This window comes from Colletotrichum fioriniae (assembly GCF_027942845.1).
Source record: "Colletotrichum fioriniae strain IMI 355084 chromosome Unknown scaffold_11, whole genome shotgun sequence".
Taxonomy (NCBI): Eukaryota; Fungi; Ascomycota; class Sordariomycetes; order Glomerellales; family Glomerellaceae; genus Colletotrichum; species Colletotrichum fioriniae.
The window spans coordinates 591,312-608,579 of NW_027076847.1; the positions used below are offsets into that span (position 1 = coordinate 591,312).

Below are 17,268 nucleotides of genomic sequence, written 5' to 3' on the forward strand. Positions count from 1 at the left end.
CTCACCGAGGGGCTCTAGCTTTATTTTAGCGTGGTGTGTTTAGCTTATCGCGCCCACGTAACGGTCATTTGGTGGGCATTTTGCAAGTTTGTACTGAGGAAAGGAAGGACCAGCCCAGATCCAAAGGGTAACTGCCGGACCTGCCTCCCAAGACTAAAATGTATTCAATCACTTGACCAAGTTAGAGCCTTTCTCTTCAACAACTACCTCACCTTACCTTGCCTTGATCACTTGCTCTTCTTGACCGCCACTGATTCACGATACCCGATATCCTCGAGAATTAAAACTTACAACTTCAACTTACCTAACCAAGCCAAACATACTACCAACCGACAATTACGCTCCTTTTGCCTTATTGCATCGTCGACTCATTCCTATTTGCCAACAATATCCCGAACGAGTCAGATACCTTCCCTAAATCAGCCCACACCATCCACCGTCTAGGTGCGGCGCTATTTGCGCAGTATACCTTACCACGCACAGAACCATGGCTGAGCCCTTCCCAACCCCGACGACGACGCCGAAGCGCAAGAGAGACGAAGACGCCCCGCCGGTGTCGCCGATATACACAACCTCCAAATTCTCCTTCCAGCTGCCGGCCGACCACCCCCAGAGCAGCGACGCCGAGGACGGGAGCGCGAGCCCACACAGCAAGGTCGTTCACAAGTTCCGTGGTCTGGCGTTGGGTGGGAATAGTGGTGGGGGCGGGGTAGCCCAGCAACAGAACCGAGCCTCCGCTGCTGCTGCTGAACCCCAGGGCCTATATACACATGGCACTGCCGCATATGACCCGACGCGCGACGAGCATAAGGAAGGCAGGGGGTACGGATACTCTGACGACGACCCGTTTGCGAGTCGCAAAAGAGTCAAGGTTCCTGAGCTGGAGATGACGGACATTGAGGGCGACAAAACCGCCGCTACCGCTGCCGCTACCGCTGCCGCTGCCGCTGTCGCTGCCGCAGACGCACTGGTCGTCATTCCGGACCCCGATGTCAAGAGCGATCCAGTGCCTACCCCGAAATCGAAACTCACAGAAGAAGGCGATCCCGCTGCTACCACCGCAACACTACCCACGAGCGCACAGCAACAGCGCTCGCATCGTTCGATTGACAAAGTACAAGATCCGAAAGTACGAGGACGGAGACGCGCCGGCACACCACCGCTAAAGGGCCGCAAGGGGATCAACAAGGCCAACCCCGCCAACACAGCCTCTGCCGCTGCTGGGCTGCAGCAACAACAAGAAGACCAGGAGATGAAGACGATTGTAGACCCAGTCAGGGCTGCGCTCACCTGGAAGGAGGAAGAGATTACGATTTACGACCCAGAAGACAAGGACGACGACGGCACAGGCATCAACGGGGTCGGGTTCATGCCGACGGCCGCAATGGCATACGCGCGGACACAGAAGCGCCGGCTGCAGCTGGCCGAGTACAAGAAGCGGGAGGAAAGTGAGGCGAGGGCCCGACGAAGCCAGCGGAGACGAGGGAGCGGTGCTGGTCTTGCTTCTAAGCCTTCTTCTGGTAGTGGCAGTGGCGTGCGAAAGGTGCGCTTTACCGAGTCGGAAGCAAGCACGGTTGCGACGAATGTATGATGATGGGCCATGTGCAGCGGTTTTTTGCAATGAGGCCTGGTATCATTGGGCCTTGTGGTTTGGCTTTGGTATGGCCCAGGCTGAAGAAATGGCCATGGAAGGCTTCATATGGCGTTAGGGATAGGGGGCGTTTATGAACCATATGGGTGCGTCCATTTACGAATGGACTTTTTCTGAATTGCGGTTTATCACTTGGATGATAATCAGCATGCTATTCTCTTATATCACGCGGCAAAGACTACGACCGGAATGATGGGAAAGGGAAACAAGGAAGGATGGGTGGAATGATACAAATAGTCTTTCTTTTATACCCCCGCCAAACTCGAATGGATGATGATACAGTTATTTCCACACGTGTGCATCGCGGGCCAAAGCCACTCGCAGATGCCTTCCTTTCCTTCCTCTTTGTGGAATGTTATTCATACAAGGCGTGGTTTGGCAAAAAAGATCACTTAAAAGAGTGCCCAACCTTTCTTCCTCTCCACCACGAACGAGTTCCCTTTCACCAGAACTTGTACCAAGACTTCTGGCTGGCGGCCTTTGCCTCCTCGTCTGCCTTCCTCTGCTCAGCCTGCTGCTTGAGCTGCTCAATCTCACGGCGGCGCTTGTCGACCATGGTCTCCTGGTAGACCTCGACGGTGCGCTTCATCTTGACGCGCTCCTGTCGCCTCTTCATCTGGCAGTACTCGTAGGAGCCGATGCAGCCGACGAGGAAGCTGCCTACGGCCCAGTTTGCCGCCTTGATGGGTGAGCCTGGTCAAGGTTTTAGTGGTTTGGTTTCATCATGAAGTGAGTGTAAGAGAGGGGAAGTATGAGTGTGAAGATGAGGTGATGTGAGAGGGAAATTTCCATATCAAGACAAAGTAAATGAGGAATGAAAAGGGAAAACGTTTACCTCCAAAGACATATCTGAATCCTCCTACACCAGCGCCGCTGGCGATACCAGTCAGGAACCCGTCCCGCGCGCACGGCGTCTGCGTGACGGAAAGGAAGTCGTCCGACTTGATGGTCTTGACGGCCTCGCCGATGGACGGGTACCCCGGCGCGGCGGCGCCGTCCTGCGTCGGAAAGTTTTTCTGGAAGTCGGTCGGGTTGAGCTTTGGGTCGGAGGCCGACTCCGGTGATGGTGATGATGTCGGTGATGCCGTTGTAGGTGTTGTTGAACCCGGAGCTCCCTCCCCGACTGGTGCTTGGCTTGAACGGGACCAGAGGTATAGCTTCTGCCCTTCCTTCTTGGGGCCTGGGATGTTGTCTGGTGAGTCTGCCATTATGTGCAACAGTATAGCTTTTTATGTGTCTAGTGTGTGAGTGAGATTGGGCGCAATCCGATGCTGCTTCTTGTGAATCCCGACTCTGCGACTTTCGGTCCGTCCCCCGGTAACGCTCTCTCAAAGTCTGCCCGTGGCCTGAGATGACGTCCACCGAATTTGGGCCCGTCGACCGTTCGTTGCTGGGCCGGTGTCCATGGTCCGTGCACAGGCTGCGTTTAAGTTCCCCTGCAGAAAGGCCAAGGTGCGCTGCGCAGCGCAGCTGTCGCGCGGGATGATGGGCTTAATTGAAGTGGATCCCCCGGTCTCCTGTTCTGGCCTGCAGAACGTGCAGATTTCGCGTAAAGTCGCGACGGGGAAGACGCGTCTTGGTACCATCCTTTTTTGCCCTGGACAACGAGTAATTGGATACCTTAGTGGCCCTCCACTCCTCAATGCGCAAAAGCTCAATGCCTATCGTTCTCGAACACAAGAGTGACAAATCCCACTCTCCCACTCGTTCAATTCCTATTCCTAGGATCTTCAATACCCCATTTTCTCCCGGTTGTTCTTGGTTTTTCGTCACCAAGACAGACCTCCCTTTATTTGTTGGCTTTGGCAGAGACAGAGAGCCTTCTTGATACCCACCACCAGTCTCTCACTGTCAACTCACCCCCCCCTGTTGCGAACCTAGACGTCTGTCTCTCTGTTCTTGTCTCATGACTCCATAGAGGCTGCGATTTCCCCGAGAGACCTTCTTCACCTAGAGTCCCTCGACGGAGATCTACACCGATCAACAAGAAACCTCGAAACCTTCCCTCCCACCAGTTTACAACCACACAACAGGCGCCCACAATGCCCAACACGAGCCTGCGGCGCCCGCAAAAGGGCTACCGCCGCGGCGGCAAGCAAGCCTACCACGGTCCGTCACGAACGACACGCACCTTCGCCGCCTCGGGCCGCAACGAGGCCACCTCGGCCGACGAGAAGTGGGAGCGCACCCGGCTGGCGCACCAAATCGACGAGAACATGGGCTTCGCCCGCTACGAGGGCGGCAAGCGCAAGGAGGGCTGGCTCGTCAACGTGCAGCCCACCTCGGTCGAGGACGACCGGAACCCTAATGGGCGGGCGGCGCTCGATTGCTATTTCATCGAGGACGACGGCGCGCACTTCAAGGCGACGGTCGAGTACGACCCGTACTTTTTGATCGCCGTGAAAAAGGGCCGCGAGAGCGAGGTCGAGGAGTGGCTGAAGCGCGTACCCGGCGGCGGCGTCGTCAAGACGATTAAGAGGGTGGACAAGGAGGACTTGAAGATGCCGAATCACCTGCTGGGGTATCGCCGCACGTTTCTAGAGCTGAGGTTTGCCAATGTGGCGGACTTGTTGGCGGCGAGGAAGGATATTATGCCTATTGCGGCGAAGAATAGGAAGAGTGTGGATGCTTTGGACGCATATGCCGAGGTTTCAACGTACGTTATTTTCCGGGTGCCGTGAGGGTTATCAGATGGCTGACTGACTGACACGCTTGCAGGATGAATGGCGACTTTGACCTTTTTGACGATTCACGAGATGACGATAGACGAACGAATGCTTCTTTTGCCGACGCTAGCGACTTCATTGTCGATATTAGAGAGTACGACGTACCGTACCATGTAAGAGTAATGATAGATATGGGTAGGTTTCGGTCCTTCGGAGCTTGGAACCGGCCACGACTAACCAACCCACTTTATAGATATCCGGGTGGGAAAATGGTACTTCATCGACGTCAAGCACGGCGTCACCAAAGTCACAACCAACGAGGACCGACTGGCCATGGCAGACCCAGTAGTTATGGCCTACGATATCGAGACGACGAAACTGCCTCTCAAATTCCCCGACGCCGCCATCGACCAGGTCATGATGATTTCGTACATGATTGACGGGCAGGGTTTCCTGATCACGAACAGGGAAATCATCTCGGAAGACATTGGCGACTTTGATTACACCCCCAAACCGGAATACCCAGGAACCTTTATGATTTTCAACGAACCGGATGAGAAGGCCGTGCTAGAGAGGTTCTTCCTACACATCAAGGAAGCGAGACCGACAGTCATTGCGACGTACAACGGTGACTTTTTCGATTGGCCCTTTGTCGACGCCCGAGCTAGCATCAACGGCATCGACATGTACCAGGAGATTGGCTGGAAAAAGGACAGCGAGGACCAGTACAAGTGCAGCTACAGCGTGCACATGGACTGTTTCCACTGGGTGAATCGTGACTCCTACCTGCCTCAGGGATCCCGAGGTCTGAAAGCTGTCACCGTCGCCAAGCTTGGTTACGACCCTGACGAGCTCGACCCCGAGCTCATGACGCCTTACGCTCAGGAACGCCCCCAGACACTAGCCGAGTACTCAGTGTCCGATGCTGTGGCGACATACTACCTGTATATGAAATACGTCCACCCCTTCATCTTCTCTCTCTGCACCATTCTGCCGCTTGGCGGTGACGACACGTTACGAAAGGGTACCGGTACCCTTTGCGAGATGTTGTTGATGGTGCAGGCCTACCAGCAAGAGATTGTGTTACCAAACAAGCATGTGTCGCCGAGAGAAGCGTTCTACGAAGGTCACTTGCTTGACTCAGAGACATATGTCGGTGGCCACGTCGAAAGTATCGAAGCCGGTGTCTTCCGCGCGGATATCCCCGTCAATTTTGCAGTTGACACAGGTGCAGTCGATGAGCTGTTGAACGACTTGGACGCTGCGCTCAAATTCAGTATCACGGTGGAGGAAAAGAAGTCCATGGACGACATTGAAAACTACGACGAGATCAGAGAGCAAATCGCTTCCCGGTTACGCGCATTGAAGGAGACACCGAACCGAAGCGAGCGACCCCTGATCTACCATCTCGACGTTGCGTCCATGTACCCCAACATCATGACCACGAATCGTCTGCAACCAGACTCCATGATCCAAGAGTCGGACTGTGCGGCATGCGACTTCAACCGCCCAGGCAAGACTTGCGATAGACGCATGCCCTGGGCATGGAGAGGAGAGTACTTGCCAGCAAAGCGTGACGAATACAACATGATCAGGAACGCTCTGGAGAATGAAAAGTTCCCCGGCAAGTGGCCGAATTCGCCCCAGCGGACGTTTCAGGATCTGTCGCCCGACGAGCAGACGGCTCTCCTGCGGAAGCGGTTGCAGATCTTCTCGCAAAAGGTCTACCACAAGATCCACGATTCGACGACGACTGTCAAAGAGGCCATCATCTGCCAGCGAGAAAACCCGTTCTACATCAACACCGTGCGTGACTTCCGTGATCGTCGATACGATTACAAGGGCAAGGCCAAAGTCTGGAAGGGCAAGACGGAGGCCCTGAAATCCTCTGGCGCAACCTCCACCGAAGTTGATGCGGCCAAGAAGATGATTATTCTTTTCGACTCATTGCAGCTTGCCCACAAAGTTATCTTGAACTCCTTCTATGGCTACGTCATGAGAAAGGGATCCAGATGGTATTCCATGGAAATGGCTGGTGTTACGTGTCTGACGGGAGCAACGATTATTCAGCTGGCCAGATCACTCGTTGAGCGATTGGGTCGTCCTTTGGAATTGGATACGGACGGTATCTGGTGTATGCTTCCCGCCACATTTCCGGAGAACTTCGCCTTCAAGACCAAGGGGGGCAAGAAGGTCACCATCTCGTACCCCTGTACCATGTTGAACCATTTGGTCCACGCCAAGTTCACCAACCACCAGTACCAGACGCTCACAGACCACAAGACCCTGAAGTACGAAACCCACAGCGACAACTCCATCTTCTTCGAAGTCGATGGTCCTTACAAGGCCATGGTCCTGCCCACGTCCAAGGAAGAGGACAAGAACTTGAAGAAGCGTTATGCAGTCTTCAACGACGACGGCAGCTTGGCCGAGTTGAAGGGTTTCGAGGTGAAGCGCAGAGGTGAGCTGAAGCTCATCAAGATCTTCCAGCAGCAGATTTTCAAGTTCTTCCTGGAGGGAGAGACTCTCGCCGAGTGTTATGCTGCCGTTGCCAAGGTTGCCAACCAATGGCTTGATGTATTGCACAGCAAAGGTGCAACGCTAGCGGACGAGGAGCTCATGGAGCTTATTTCGGAGAACAGAAGCATGTCCAAGACCTTGGAGGAGTATGGTTCGCAAAAGTCAACGTCCATCACCACGGCGAAGCGTCTGGCAGACTTCCTGGGCGAACAGATGGTCAAGGATAAGGGTCTGAACTGCAAGTTCATTATCTGCGCCAGACCCAAGAATGCACCCGTCACCGAGCGAGCCATCCCGGTTGCCATCTTCTCTGCCGAGGAGACGACGAAGCGTTTCTACCTCAAGAAGTGGCTCAAGGAGGAGCCTGCTGACACAGACCCGAGAGCTCTGTTGGATTGGGACTACTACTTGGAGCGCCTGGGTTCCGTCATCCAGAAGCTCATCACCATCCCTGCTGCGCTCCAGAAAGTCAGGAACCCGGTTCCCCGTGTTGCTCACCCCGACTGGCTGCAGCGCAGGATCAACATCAAGGACGACAAGATGAAGCAGAAGAAGCTCACTGACCTCTTCACCAAGGGGCCCTTGGAAGACATCACCAACCGCAACGGTCGGTCCGCAACCGACATGGAAGACTTTGGCACACAACTGCTCAAGCCAAAGCCGGTGACGTCTGTGGTAGCCGCTTCGCAGCCTACTGCCCAGAAGAGAAAGTCTCCCGAGGCAGCTGAGACCGCTGATCCCTTTGCCGCACTGCCCAAGGTTATGCCCTCGCCTTCAGACGACTACATCGGCTTCTTGCAATACCAAAAGCAAAAGTGGAAGATTCAAAAGCAGGCTCGCATTCGAAGACGACAGCTGTTCGGAGACCGACGCGGCAATAACCAAAACAACATTCAAAACACGTTCATGAAGCAAGCCCACATGACCTACATGAGCAACTGGCAGCTGTTGCATCTCAAGCCGACGGAGACTCCGGGTATCGTCAACGCTCACGTCCTCATTGATGCCAAGATCCACTCGCTCAAGGTCAAGGTGCCGCGACAGGTGTTCTTGAACTTGAGAAGTGGCGAAATGCCCGACGTTGATATCCCCGGCTGTGAGGTCGAACAGGTCAACCACACGCTTCCCAATGGTCACTCTTCGGTTCACCTCTTCAAGCTGACGGTTCCTGAGGACGTCTACTTCAATGAGGCGGACAAGTTCTCGCTCCTGTTTAACCACCCTAGTGTCGAAGGTGTGTACGAGAAGCATTTGCCGCTAAATATCAGGGCTGTGCTTCAGTTGGGTAATCTCTGCACCATTGACGAACAGCAACATGCAGTCCTCGGAAAGGGCCTGGAGCAAGGCTTCGATTTATGTGGTTTGAAACGCCCCCTGAAGGCAAAGACTTATCTCGAAACGTCACCTCTGGCATACATCTACGTCTCCCACGTCACTGCTGGGGACAAACAAATTTTTGGAGTCTTCTCTACTCTGAAGGACGAGGCACATGTAATCATCCTGCAGAAGGGCAGAGACTCGGGCCAAGACCTTCCCAACATCTCCCGGATTTACACCGAGCTGCTTGCTCGACGAGGAGAAGAGGCCGAGGGCACAAACTGGCAGGATTGCTTTACGTACCAGGAGAAGATGAACTTCAAAATCACCCAGGTCACGACGAGGCGAAAGGCGCATTTGGAACTCAGCGACGTTGTGAAGAAGATGAGAAAGGACGAGCTGCGACCACTCATGATGGTTATTCAATCATCCCAGCGCAACATGCTCATCAATGATGTCCCGATTCTCGGCGAGTTCCCAGTGCTGCCACTGAAATACGACGCCGCGGACAGCTCTCTGCCGCCACTTGGCTGGCAAGCAGTCGTTGCTAGACGGCTTGTTGGGCATTATCTTGGTCTTGGCTCATGGATCTTGCATCTCACCACACTCGCACGGTACGGAGAAATTCCTCTTTGTAACCTGGAGCGAGAGGATCCGCGCTTCCTCATCGATATCGCATATGCCAGAAGATTACAGAACAACAATGTCGTCCTATGGTGGTCTGCAAGCCCTCGTCCAGACCACGCCGGCCACGAGAAAGATGACATCATCGGCCCGCTCGAGACTGTCCAGATGCCCTCGATCAACAACCCCGGCACGTTCTCCTCGGTCTGCATCGACTTGGAGGTCAGGAACCTGGCCATCAATACTATACTTACCTCCTCTTTGATCAATGAGCTGGAAGGCTCCGAGTCTATCTCTTTCAACCCCGCCGGAGATGGGAACGCGGCCGGTGATGAAGTCATCTCGTCAGAGGGCACGTTCGCCAACGCTGGTGTGCTGGTTCTCCGAGAGATGGTGAAGAATTGGTGGCAGGAGGCCTGCAAGGGCAATACCATGGCCGATGTGATGGTTCAACATCTGGTGCGTTGGGTCGAGAACCCCGATTCCTTCTTGTACGACCGTGCTCTGCACTATTACGTGCAGATGATGTCCAAGAAGGCCTTCCAACAGCTCATGGCCGACTTCCGCCGAGTCGGCTCTCAGGTCATCTTTGCCAATTCGAACCGCCTCCTGCTCCAGACGACCAAGGCCGAAGTCGGTACTGCTTATGCGTACAGTCAATACATCATCAAGTCGATCAAGAGCAAACCCCTCTTCCACTTTATCGACCTGGAGATCAAGGAATACTGGGACTACCTGGTATGGTACGATGAATTCAACTACGGCGGCAAGGCCTGTCAAGAGGTGGTGGAGGCAGAGCAGCAGACTCTCGACACCGTCATGCACTGGCAAATGGCGACTTTTCTCCCTACCCGTCTGCAGCCCACCTTCCAGGACTGGGTCATTGAGTTCATCCAACTCATGCACAACCTCAAGCGCCCTCAAGACGGAGACTTCTCCTCGACGCCACGCCTTACACAACTCCCGCAAAAGGCACTCGCGGAGGGCGCACAGGGACAAATCATCTTGGGCAAAGTCTTTGAGAAGCCCCTCAAGAAGGACATTGCCAACCTCGTCAACCTGCAGAAGCGCGAGCTGCTCCACCCGGAGCTCGCGGAAGACTACTCTTTTCCCAAGCTCCCCGGTTCGCACCTCGCCCACCTATCCTCGCGCAACGCCGTCCTGGAGCTCGTAAAGTCCCTGATGCAGGTCCTCTCCCTCGACAAGAACATCACTCTCGAAGCGCGTCTCCTGCGCAAAGAGCTGCTCGCCATGTTCGACGTGCGCGAGTTCAGCAAGGAAGGCGCCTTCCAGAACCCGAGCGAGAGCCTGAAGGTGATCCAGCTCAGCTGCGACAGCTGCACCATGGCGCGCGACCTCGACTTCTGCCGCGACGAGGACCTGTTGCCGGAGATTGGGCCCGACGGGCGGCGGCTGGGACCGGAGACGCGGCCGTGGCGGTGTACGTTTTGCGAGGCCGAGTATGATCGCAACGCCATCGAGGAGACGCTGTTGGCGAGCGTGGAGGCGTTTGTGGTGGAGTGGACTACGCAGGATCTCAAGTGCGGCAAGTGTGGTGCGTTGAGGATGAATGAGTTTATGGAGCATTGTACGTGTAGCGGGACGTGGGTGGAGAGTGTGAAGAGGGCGGATATCGTGAGGCGGTTGAGTGTGTATTGGAGCGTGGCCAAGTTTTATGGGTTGAGGATGTTGTTGGAGGTTACGGAGGGGTTGAGGAAGGGTCTTTGAGGCACCGTGGAGGGAGAGAGAGGAGGGATTGACATGGATAGGCGCGTTTGGGTTGCATTTGATGGCGTTATTGGGAATGTGAGACTGATGGGAGGGATGGTATGCTAGATAGCCCTCTTGAGGAATCATTGGGGGCGTCGACTACGCGTTCGAATACGAATACTTAATGTAGGAAATGGAGTTAGACCCCATGACTGTGACCATGACTTGTTTGTGTTCAAGGATGAGTGGAAAGGGGTTATTGATGAGGGGATTGAGACGGCTGTATGACATCCGTGGCGACTTGGTCCAATGTCGAGATTTGATGGAGGTCGTATCTAAGAGTCGTTTAAAGCGTGAGATGTTGCGGCGGGTTTGTGAGATATAACCAGATGCTCCCCTTATCCCACCTAGTACCGAATGGCGTCACTTCATAGACACTCGTCTTATTCAGGGTCACAGCGAACTATATGCTGATCCGTCCCTATTTCCCTCATAGGCTCGAGTTAAAGGAAGAATATCAGAAGCAGAGTTGGACAAAACTGGGGAACGTTTGTATCCCCACCGTTTAGCACTCGACGGGATAGTCGGTGAGGGCATCACACGATACCTTACATGTATTGTTCCTGATGAGAGGCGGCTGGAGTAGCATGCGCTTCATTACTAGTTCGTCCTCTTCACTGTGCGAAAAGGGCTCTTGAAAAGAATCATGAAGTCGACAGACGTCTTTCATATTTGCTATTCATTCTAGACCCTACTTGCCCACGCGTCATCTTCGTCAGTTCCCTCACCATCCCGAGATCCGAAGATGGATCCTAATTTTGCTCAAACCAGACTTTGGCATTCCGGGGACCCCCGTTCGTCAATGACGAAGGCGTGCTTCGGGTCATGAAGCTTATCCTTGTAAGGCGCGCACTTGAAGCAAAGCCCAAAGTTCTTGTAACAATCATTGTCGCTGCAAAGGAGGAAGGTACCCCAAATCAGCTGCGATTTTTGTTGTCTAGATTAGCTTCAAATATGGCGTTATGTTGGCGCTGGGAAAACTTTACAGTATTGCAGCCATCGCAAATCCATCTTCCAGCGCGACTGGACAACGCCTTGTTTGCTTCGACGTGAACTTGCGCGTCCCCTATCACGTCCCTGAACGCAGCGACGATAATTTCAGACGCGCCGTGGTATTCCGCGATTTCCAGTACGTTCCAGGTGCGTTCATTGCCACCGGACACACGTTCTGCCAAACCGGGACATCCCTTGCGAGCTAGAAACTTGATGATTTCAGCCTTCTCTTCCCATTTCTGCGGGACATCTTCGTCTCCGAGACCTTCGATGGAGGCCATTCGCGCTGCCCAGTGAAGGGCCGACCACCCGTCGACGTCACGGCTGTCAACTAGGTTTGGATCCAGGTCGACAAGTCTCTCAACAAGTCCCAGATGCCCCGAGCGTGCTGCGCAGTGCAGAATATCCCGTGACATTCTGTCCTTATCCCTTAGCGAGGCTAAGAAGTCGGCCGCTCCGTAGTCAGCTAGTAGCATGTCAAAGATCTCGAGGGCGTCGTCTTTTCTAGAACAAATATTGAACCATGCCGGTTGTCCGTTGCCGTCTAGGGTGTTGAAACTCCCACCCTTTTCAAGCAGGTATCGTATGAGTGATTCGTCGCCAGACCGGAACGCCTCTCCCATGGCACTGCGGAGGTAACTCCCCGTACCGTTGATGTCAATCCCATTTTGCTCGACAAGATATCTCACTACTGCCAAGTCGTTCTTGTTGACGTTATTGCATGCCGCCTCGAGAAGGGTGCCTTGCATCCCATAACGGAGGCCCGCATCACCCCCCAGCTCCAAGATCAATGCTACTTCTTCTACTTCACCGAACCTGCAGCACCTGTGCACGGTGGACCCGTACCTATCTTGACCCTTTGCGTTGACTGGAGCACCTTTGGAAATGAGGTATCTGCAATTCTCTTCGCGGCTCTTCTGCTCGCCATAGATCAAGGCGTTCAGGAGAGCGGTATGGCCCCAATTGTCGGTGGCCTCGAAATCGGCGCCGGCGTTCACCAAACGCCGGGTGAGATTCGAATCTTGCTTCGTCACGGCGTAAAAGAGAGGCGTGTAGCCATTGTCGTCTTTAGCTTCCTTGTCGGCGCCGTATTCCAGCAAAACTGCGAGCGTATCGCCGCTGTGTGCGAGGTGGAGCGGTGTCAGACCGGTACCCGGGATTCGGTGGTCAACACTGGCCCCGTGCTCTAGTAACAGTCTCACGATATCCGTATGCGAGTATAGGCTGGCAACAGCTAGAGCAGTATATCCTCTCGTATCCGCCTTTTCTTTCTCGATATCCGAGGATGGCGTGAATTCGATGTCCGGGTCGCCATGCTTTAACAACAACCTGACGCTTTCCGTCTTGCCGTATGTCGCTGCGAGAAAAAGAGCTGTACATTGGGTGTCGCCGAACTCTGCCACCCGATGATAGTCGGGGGGTGGCCACGCCTTGGTGACCAAATGTATCATGACGGCCGGATAGTCATACGCACCCTCCAGAGGAGACCAATTTCGTGCCTTTGAGGGAATAGTCACGTCGGCTCCTTTGCTTAGGAGATATTCTACGACTTCCGGTCTCGACTGAAGCGTCGCTCCGTACAGCGGCGTTAGTCCCTTGAAGGTAGTTCGAACGTTGACGTCGGCGCCTCGTTCGACGAGGAACTTCACCATGGACAGCGTGCCCTCTCTCGCAGCCAAGTAAAGGGGCGGTTCACCCGATGACTCTTGAGCGTTGATGTTGACTCCATAATCCAAGAACACTTGTGCCAGCTCCGTGTTATCTTGCTTTACGGCGTCACTCAAGTACTGCTCTTGACGCCGGCCTTCAATCTCAATCCCTGTGTCTAGAAGCAAGAGACAAATTTCCTTGGATGCTGATTTCTGAATAGCACGACTCAAGCCATCCATGAGGACTTCAGTGTCTCGGGTAAGGTCAGCATGCCCGAGGAGTATTCTCACAAGCTCGAGTGAAGAGTGATCCACAGCCATGAAGAGACTCTCTTTCAGTCCTCCGTTTAAGTACTCGTCCTGAGACTGGCTCGCCAGCAGCCTTTCCACAACAATATGATTGCCCGAGTAAATCAGCGTTCGCAAAGATCGGGTCGAGATATCTAACCTGAGCCACCTCATAAGTGCAAGGACGTCCTTGCAATCGCATATGAGGCTTGCAGCGAGCAAGATATCAGCCTTCTGATCTTCGCTGAGGTAGGGTTCTGCAAGCCGTGAAATCATCTTTGTGGAATCCGATCTCGGGATAGCCATGGCCCTCAATAGCCATGTGAGCCACGTGGAGCTGTCAATCTCACAATCCTTGATGATTTTGATGCATTTGGTGCTTACTTCGATGCCGGCGAATGCAGCGCAGAAAATCAACTCGAACGGAAGCCGAAAGTTCGGTCGAGACTGCGCTTGTCGGAAAAGATCATGGATGCAGTCGTGTGTGAGAAATCCTGGTTCAATCGCTGAAAAGACCTTTCTCGCTTCCTCATCTCTTAGCACAGAGACAGAGAGCTTCGAAAGAAGTGCCGTATGGCCGCACTTGACTACCTCCAAAAGCGCAGGAAATACAGTCTTTGGGCTGCTTTCCCATCCAGGGCAGCTGGCAAGCATACCGATCTCCTCGATATCACGAAAACCATGGCATACGAGAAGAGTCACTGCAGTAACTATGCCGTCTTCAGAACTCGTCCTCCTGGTAAAGTCTACGACAGTGTTCTGAACAAATCGGAGCATAACCAAACTCGCGGCGTGGTTGCTCTTCAGAAATTTGGCTACCATGGCTTCGGCTTCTAGTTTTGTTGACGTGTGAGATTGAGCAATTCTGTAGTGATGGGACCAAAAATTGGCAGCGTACGTCGTCAAGTCGCGGTGGAAAGGTGAAGGTCGGATGAACCCAGATTGTGAACTTTGACTGTCGAGGCCTTTTCGCTTTGCCTCGTCGCCCAAATGTCGGAGGAGACAACGTAGGATCCATAAGTTGGACCTGGCATTATCGGAATGCCAGGGGCCAGCGTCGTTCGGGTCACCAGTAATGTCGTAAGTAAGCCGACACTCGCCGTCAACTACTTGTATAAGACCTGAAAGATGGTTCTGGATGAAGCAAAAGCCAGCGGATGCGGTGCCGTCTATCCCTTTTCCAAGATGGCATTGACCTGAGATGGATTCTGTTTCATGTGATTTGGCTATACTCCGTTCCAGGGCTAAGGCAGTGACAAGTTCAGTCGGAGAAAGAGGCCGGCAGCAGAATTGGATCCAGCGAAGTGCGCTATTCGTGAAAACGTCCTCGTCTCTTGCAAGGAAACCCGATATTGCAGTCTGCAGGCGTTGTGGATCAAGCTTCCCATTGTCGTCGATGGCCTCATGGACTCTTCGTAAACACTGAACGTCTGATACGCTTGTCTGCGCTGTCCTGATGGCCAACTGCATGAAACTTTGGCGATGCTCGTCGTCTTTTGTGTCGCACAAGACAGCCTTGATAAATCCTGACAACGTGCCGAGGCACGCGTGGCTGCCGTGTGGGGCTAATAATTCCGTGGAGGTCTGGTTGCTATCGTTTTGAGACCGTTGATACCGAGACCTTAGTTGAAAAGGATGAATGCCGGCCTCCTGCATGATTCCCTCGAAATCGAATATTGAAAGTTTCGACCAGGAAAAAAGTATTGCAGGCTTGAAGGTGGTGAATCGGAAAAGCTCTTTGAAGTCACTCAGCAGTCTAGTCACCTCCGTATCGGCGCCACAATGTTCCAAGTTCCAAATAGACCAAATTGGGCGAATGCCGTTGCGCCAAAGACAAACGTTCAGAGAGACGAATAGAACTGTAAGCGAGTCTTTTCTTATTGGCTTCGCAGGCGAGGAGGCTGATTCAAATAATGAGAACAAGCTCGCCACACCTGTGTTTGGCTCCGTCCGAGGAGAGAGGTACGTAAGACCCTGAGCTAGGAAGCTCTCCAGAACTAAACGTAAATTGCTCGAGCGGAATCTCGTTTGGGTCTGTGGATGTGCTCTGATCTCTCGAAACTGGTAGATAAAAGCTCGGATTTCTGTCCTGACCGCAGACAACTGGTTTGCTTCCGATACCAATCGGACGAAGCTGCCAATCGTACCCGATGGGGATGATTCCATAGGAGCCCAGATATACCGGGTATTGCTTGACGTATGATCTTCTATCCACTCATCGAGGTCTTCTTCGAATCCCAATTTATCGTATGTGTTGTACTCAAGCCCCGCTTGGAAAGTAGGTGGCGGAGAAACAGATGAGAGCAGGACTTCTACGCTCTTGGAGCTAAAACTCCCTTTTGTGAGAAGCGTAAATTAGTGGTTGTTGCCATCTAGAAATGCAAGTGGTGTTTTCAGTGCACAGAATATCTTGGCGCGTTACCTGTAATTGAAATCTGAAGTTTTCCTTTGAGCAATGTATTCGCCCTCTCGTCGAGTTCGTGACCGAGCAGGGTGCGGTGAGGGTGTGGCAATCCGATGCGAGTTTCACAACTGAGGTCAAGCGTAGCAGTAAACTCATCAAAAGTCTAATGGAGTCAAAAATCATTAAAAAAAATGATTCAGGGCGACTCTATGACCCTTGCATGAACGGTCTCATGATAACGGCGTGACAGTCGTGACAAGAGAGAGGTGAGAGAACTCAACCATCAAGTATATGTACTTACTCGGTCAATTGAATCCAATGCTTCCGAGAAGACGCTGATGATTTGCATCCTGAAAGGCACATTGCTGTTCAAGAACAGGTGATTTACATCGGTGGTCATTGCTTGCAGGAGGCCGACACTAGGGATGCTGCGAGTGTTATAGATCAAAGTCGCAAACCCATTAGCAAGTGACTCAGTGCTTGGTGTTTTGTGTGGGCAGCCAAGGAAGATCTTTGATTTTTTCAGCATTGCAGTCTTTCCAGATCAAAACCATAGGTTGACTTACTAAGACATAAATTGAGGATAGCAGTTGACTGTACTTGCTCAGGTTATCAGAAGCAATGACTAAGGCCTGTCATCAAATGTGTGGTAAGTCCTAAGTCAAAGAGTGTCTATGAATAGAAGCAGGTTTGAAGGCGACCTTAGCTCGACTTACCATCTTAAGAAGTACACCACCCGTGTCATGAGCGATAATGGCAAGTGGACGATCTCCCATTGAAGACGAGGTCAGCAATTTGGTTATACTCTGGGATGAGAGATACAGACCTCCGATGCCTTCCAAGCCATAACATCGTCTAAAAGCTCATAGGCAACGGATTCTAGCCCAGCCCGAGTGCACATGGGCTTTTGGCAGTTGAAAAAATCTCCGTAGCTGAAAGCAATGACGTTAGAATTGCTATCATTGAATAAATCCTGTCTGAGCCAGGCGGGTTTGTCCATCATTTCTCCATTATATCGCTCAAGCAAGACAGCGGCACGAAAATGAGGCGGTACACCGTCTTTGGGCAGGGCGGGGTTCTCCATTAGCGCCCATTTGACGCAATTACGCGGCCGTTGGTCGTTCACTCTGCCCTTCGGTTGTCGTGTTGTCCATCCATTGACAGTGGCGTACTCCGTCGTGTCCAAGCTGAGCGTCTCGCTGCGTTTGACACCGCCTTCAATGGAGGCACCATGACTGAAGCCTGCGGACAGACTGCTCTCATTGCTACGCGAGAGACTCATTGCTTGTGGGTGGAATGAGACCCTTCCCTTTGGCGAGAGGCCTCCTTTGCGCACGCGAATGCCCTCCGGGAGAGTGAGGCTTATGATGGCTTGGTGTATCCTTC

General features: G+C 53.1%; 4 protein-coding genes across 4 annotated transcripts; 2 read left to right on the forward strand and 2 right to left on the reverse strand.

Annotated features, from left to right (window-relative positions):
• Positions 1–487: 487 nt before the first annotated feature.
• On the forward strand, positions 488–1,591 carry N0V96_008794 (uncharacterized protein; the record flags this gene model as incomplete). The annotated part of the gene is made up of 1 exon (XM_053188726.2): positions 488–1,591. The coding sequence occupies one exon, from the start codon at positions 488–490 to the stop codon at positions 1,589–1,591; it is 1,104 nt and encodes a 367-aa protein (XP_053053492.1).
• A 502-nt stretch (positions 1,592–2,093) lies between these two features.
• N0V96_008795 (uncharacterized protein) lies at positions 2,094–2,859 on the reverse strand (the record flags this gene model as incomplete). Its single annotated transcript, XM_053188727.1, has 2 exons — positions 2,094–2,344; positions 2,487–2,859. The coding sequence occupies 2 exons, from the start codon at positions 2,857–2,859 to the stop codon at positions 2,094–2,096; spliced, it is 624 nt and encodes a 207-aa protein (XP_053053493.1).
• An 834-nt stretch (positions 2,860–3,693) lies between these two features.
• Positions 3,694–10,506, forward strand: POL2 (DNA polymerase epsilon catalytic subunit; the record flags this gene model as incomplete). The annotated part of the gene is made up of 3 exons (XM_053188728.2): positions 3,694–4,307; positions 4,370–4,512; positions 4,571–10,506. The coding sequence occupies 3 exons, from the start codon at positions 3,694–3,696 to the stop codon at positions 10,504–10,506; spliced, it is 6,693 nt and encodes a 2,230-aa protein (XP_053053494.2).
• A 959-nt stretch (positions 10,507–11,465) lies between these two features.
• Positions 11,466–13,754, reverse strand: N0V96_008797 (uncharacterized protein; the record flags this gene model as incomplete). The annotated part of the gene is made up of 1 exon (XM_065758452.1): positions 11,466–13,754. One exon carries the CDS (start codon positions 13,752–13,754, stop codon positions 11,466–11,468), a length of 2,289 nt encoding a protein of 762 aa, XP_065612845.1.
• Positions 13,755–17,268: the final 3,514 nt, after the last annotated feature.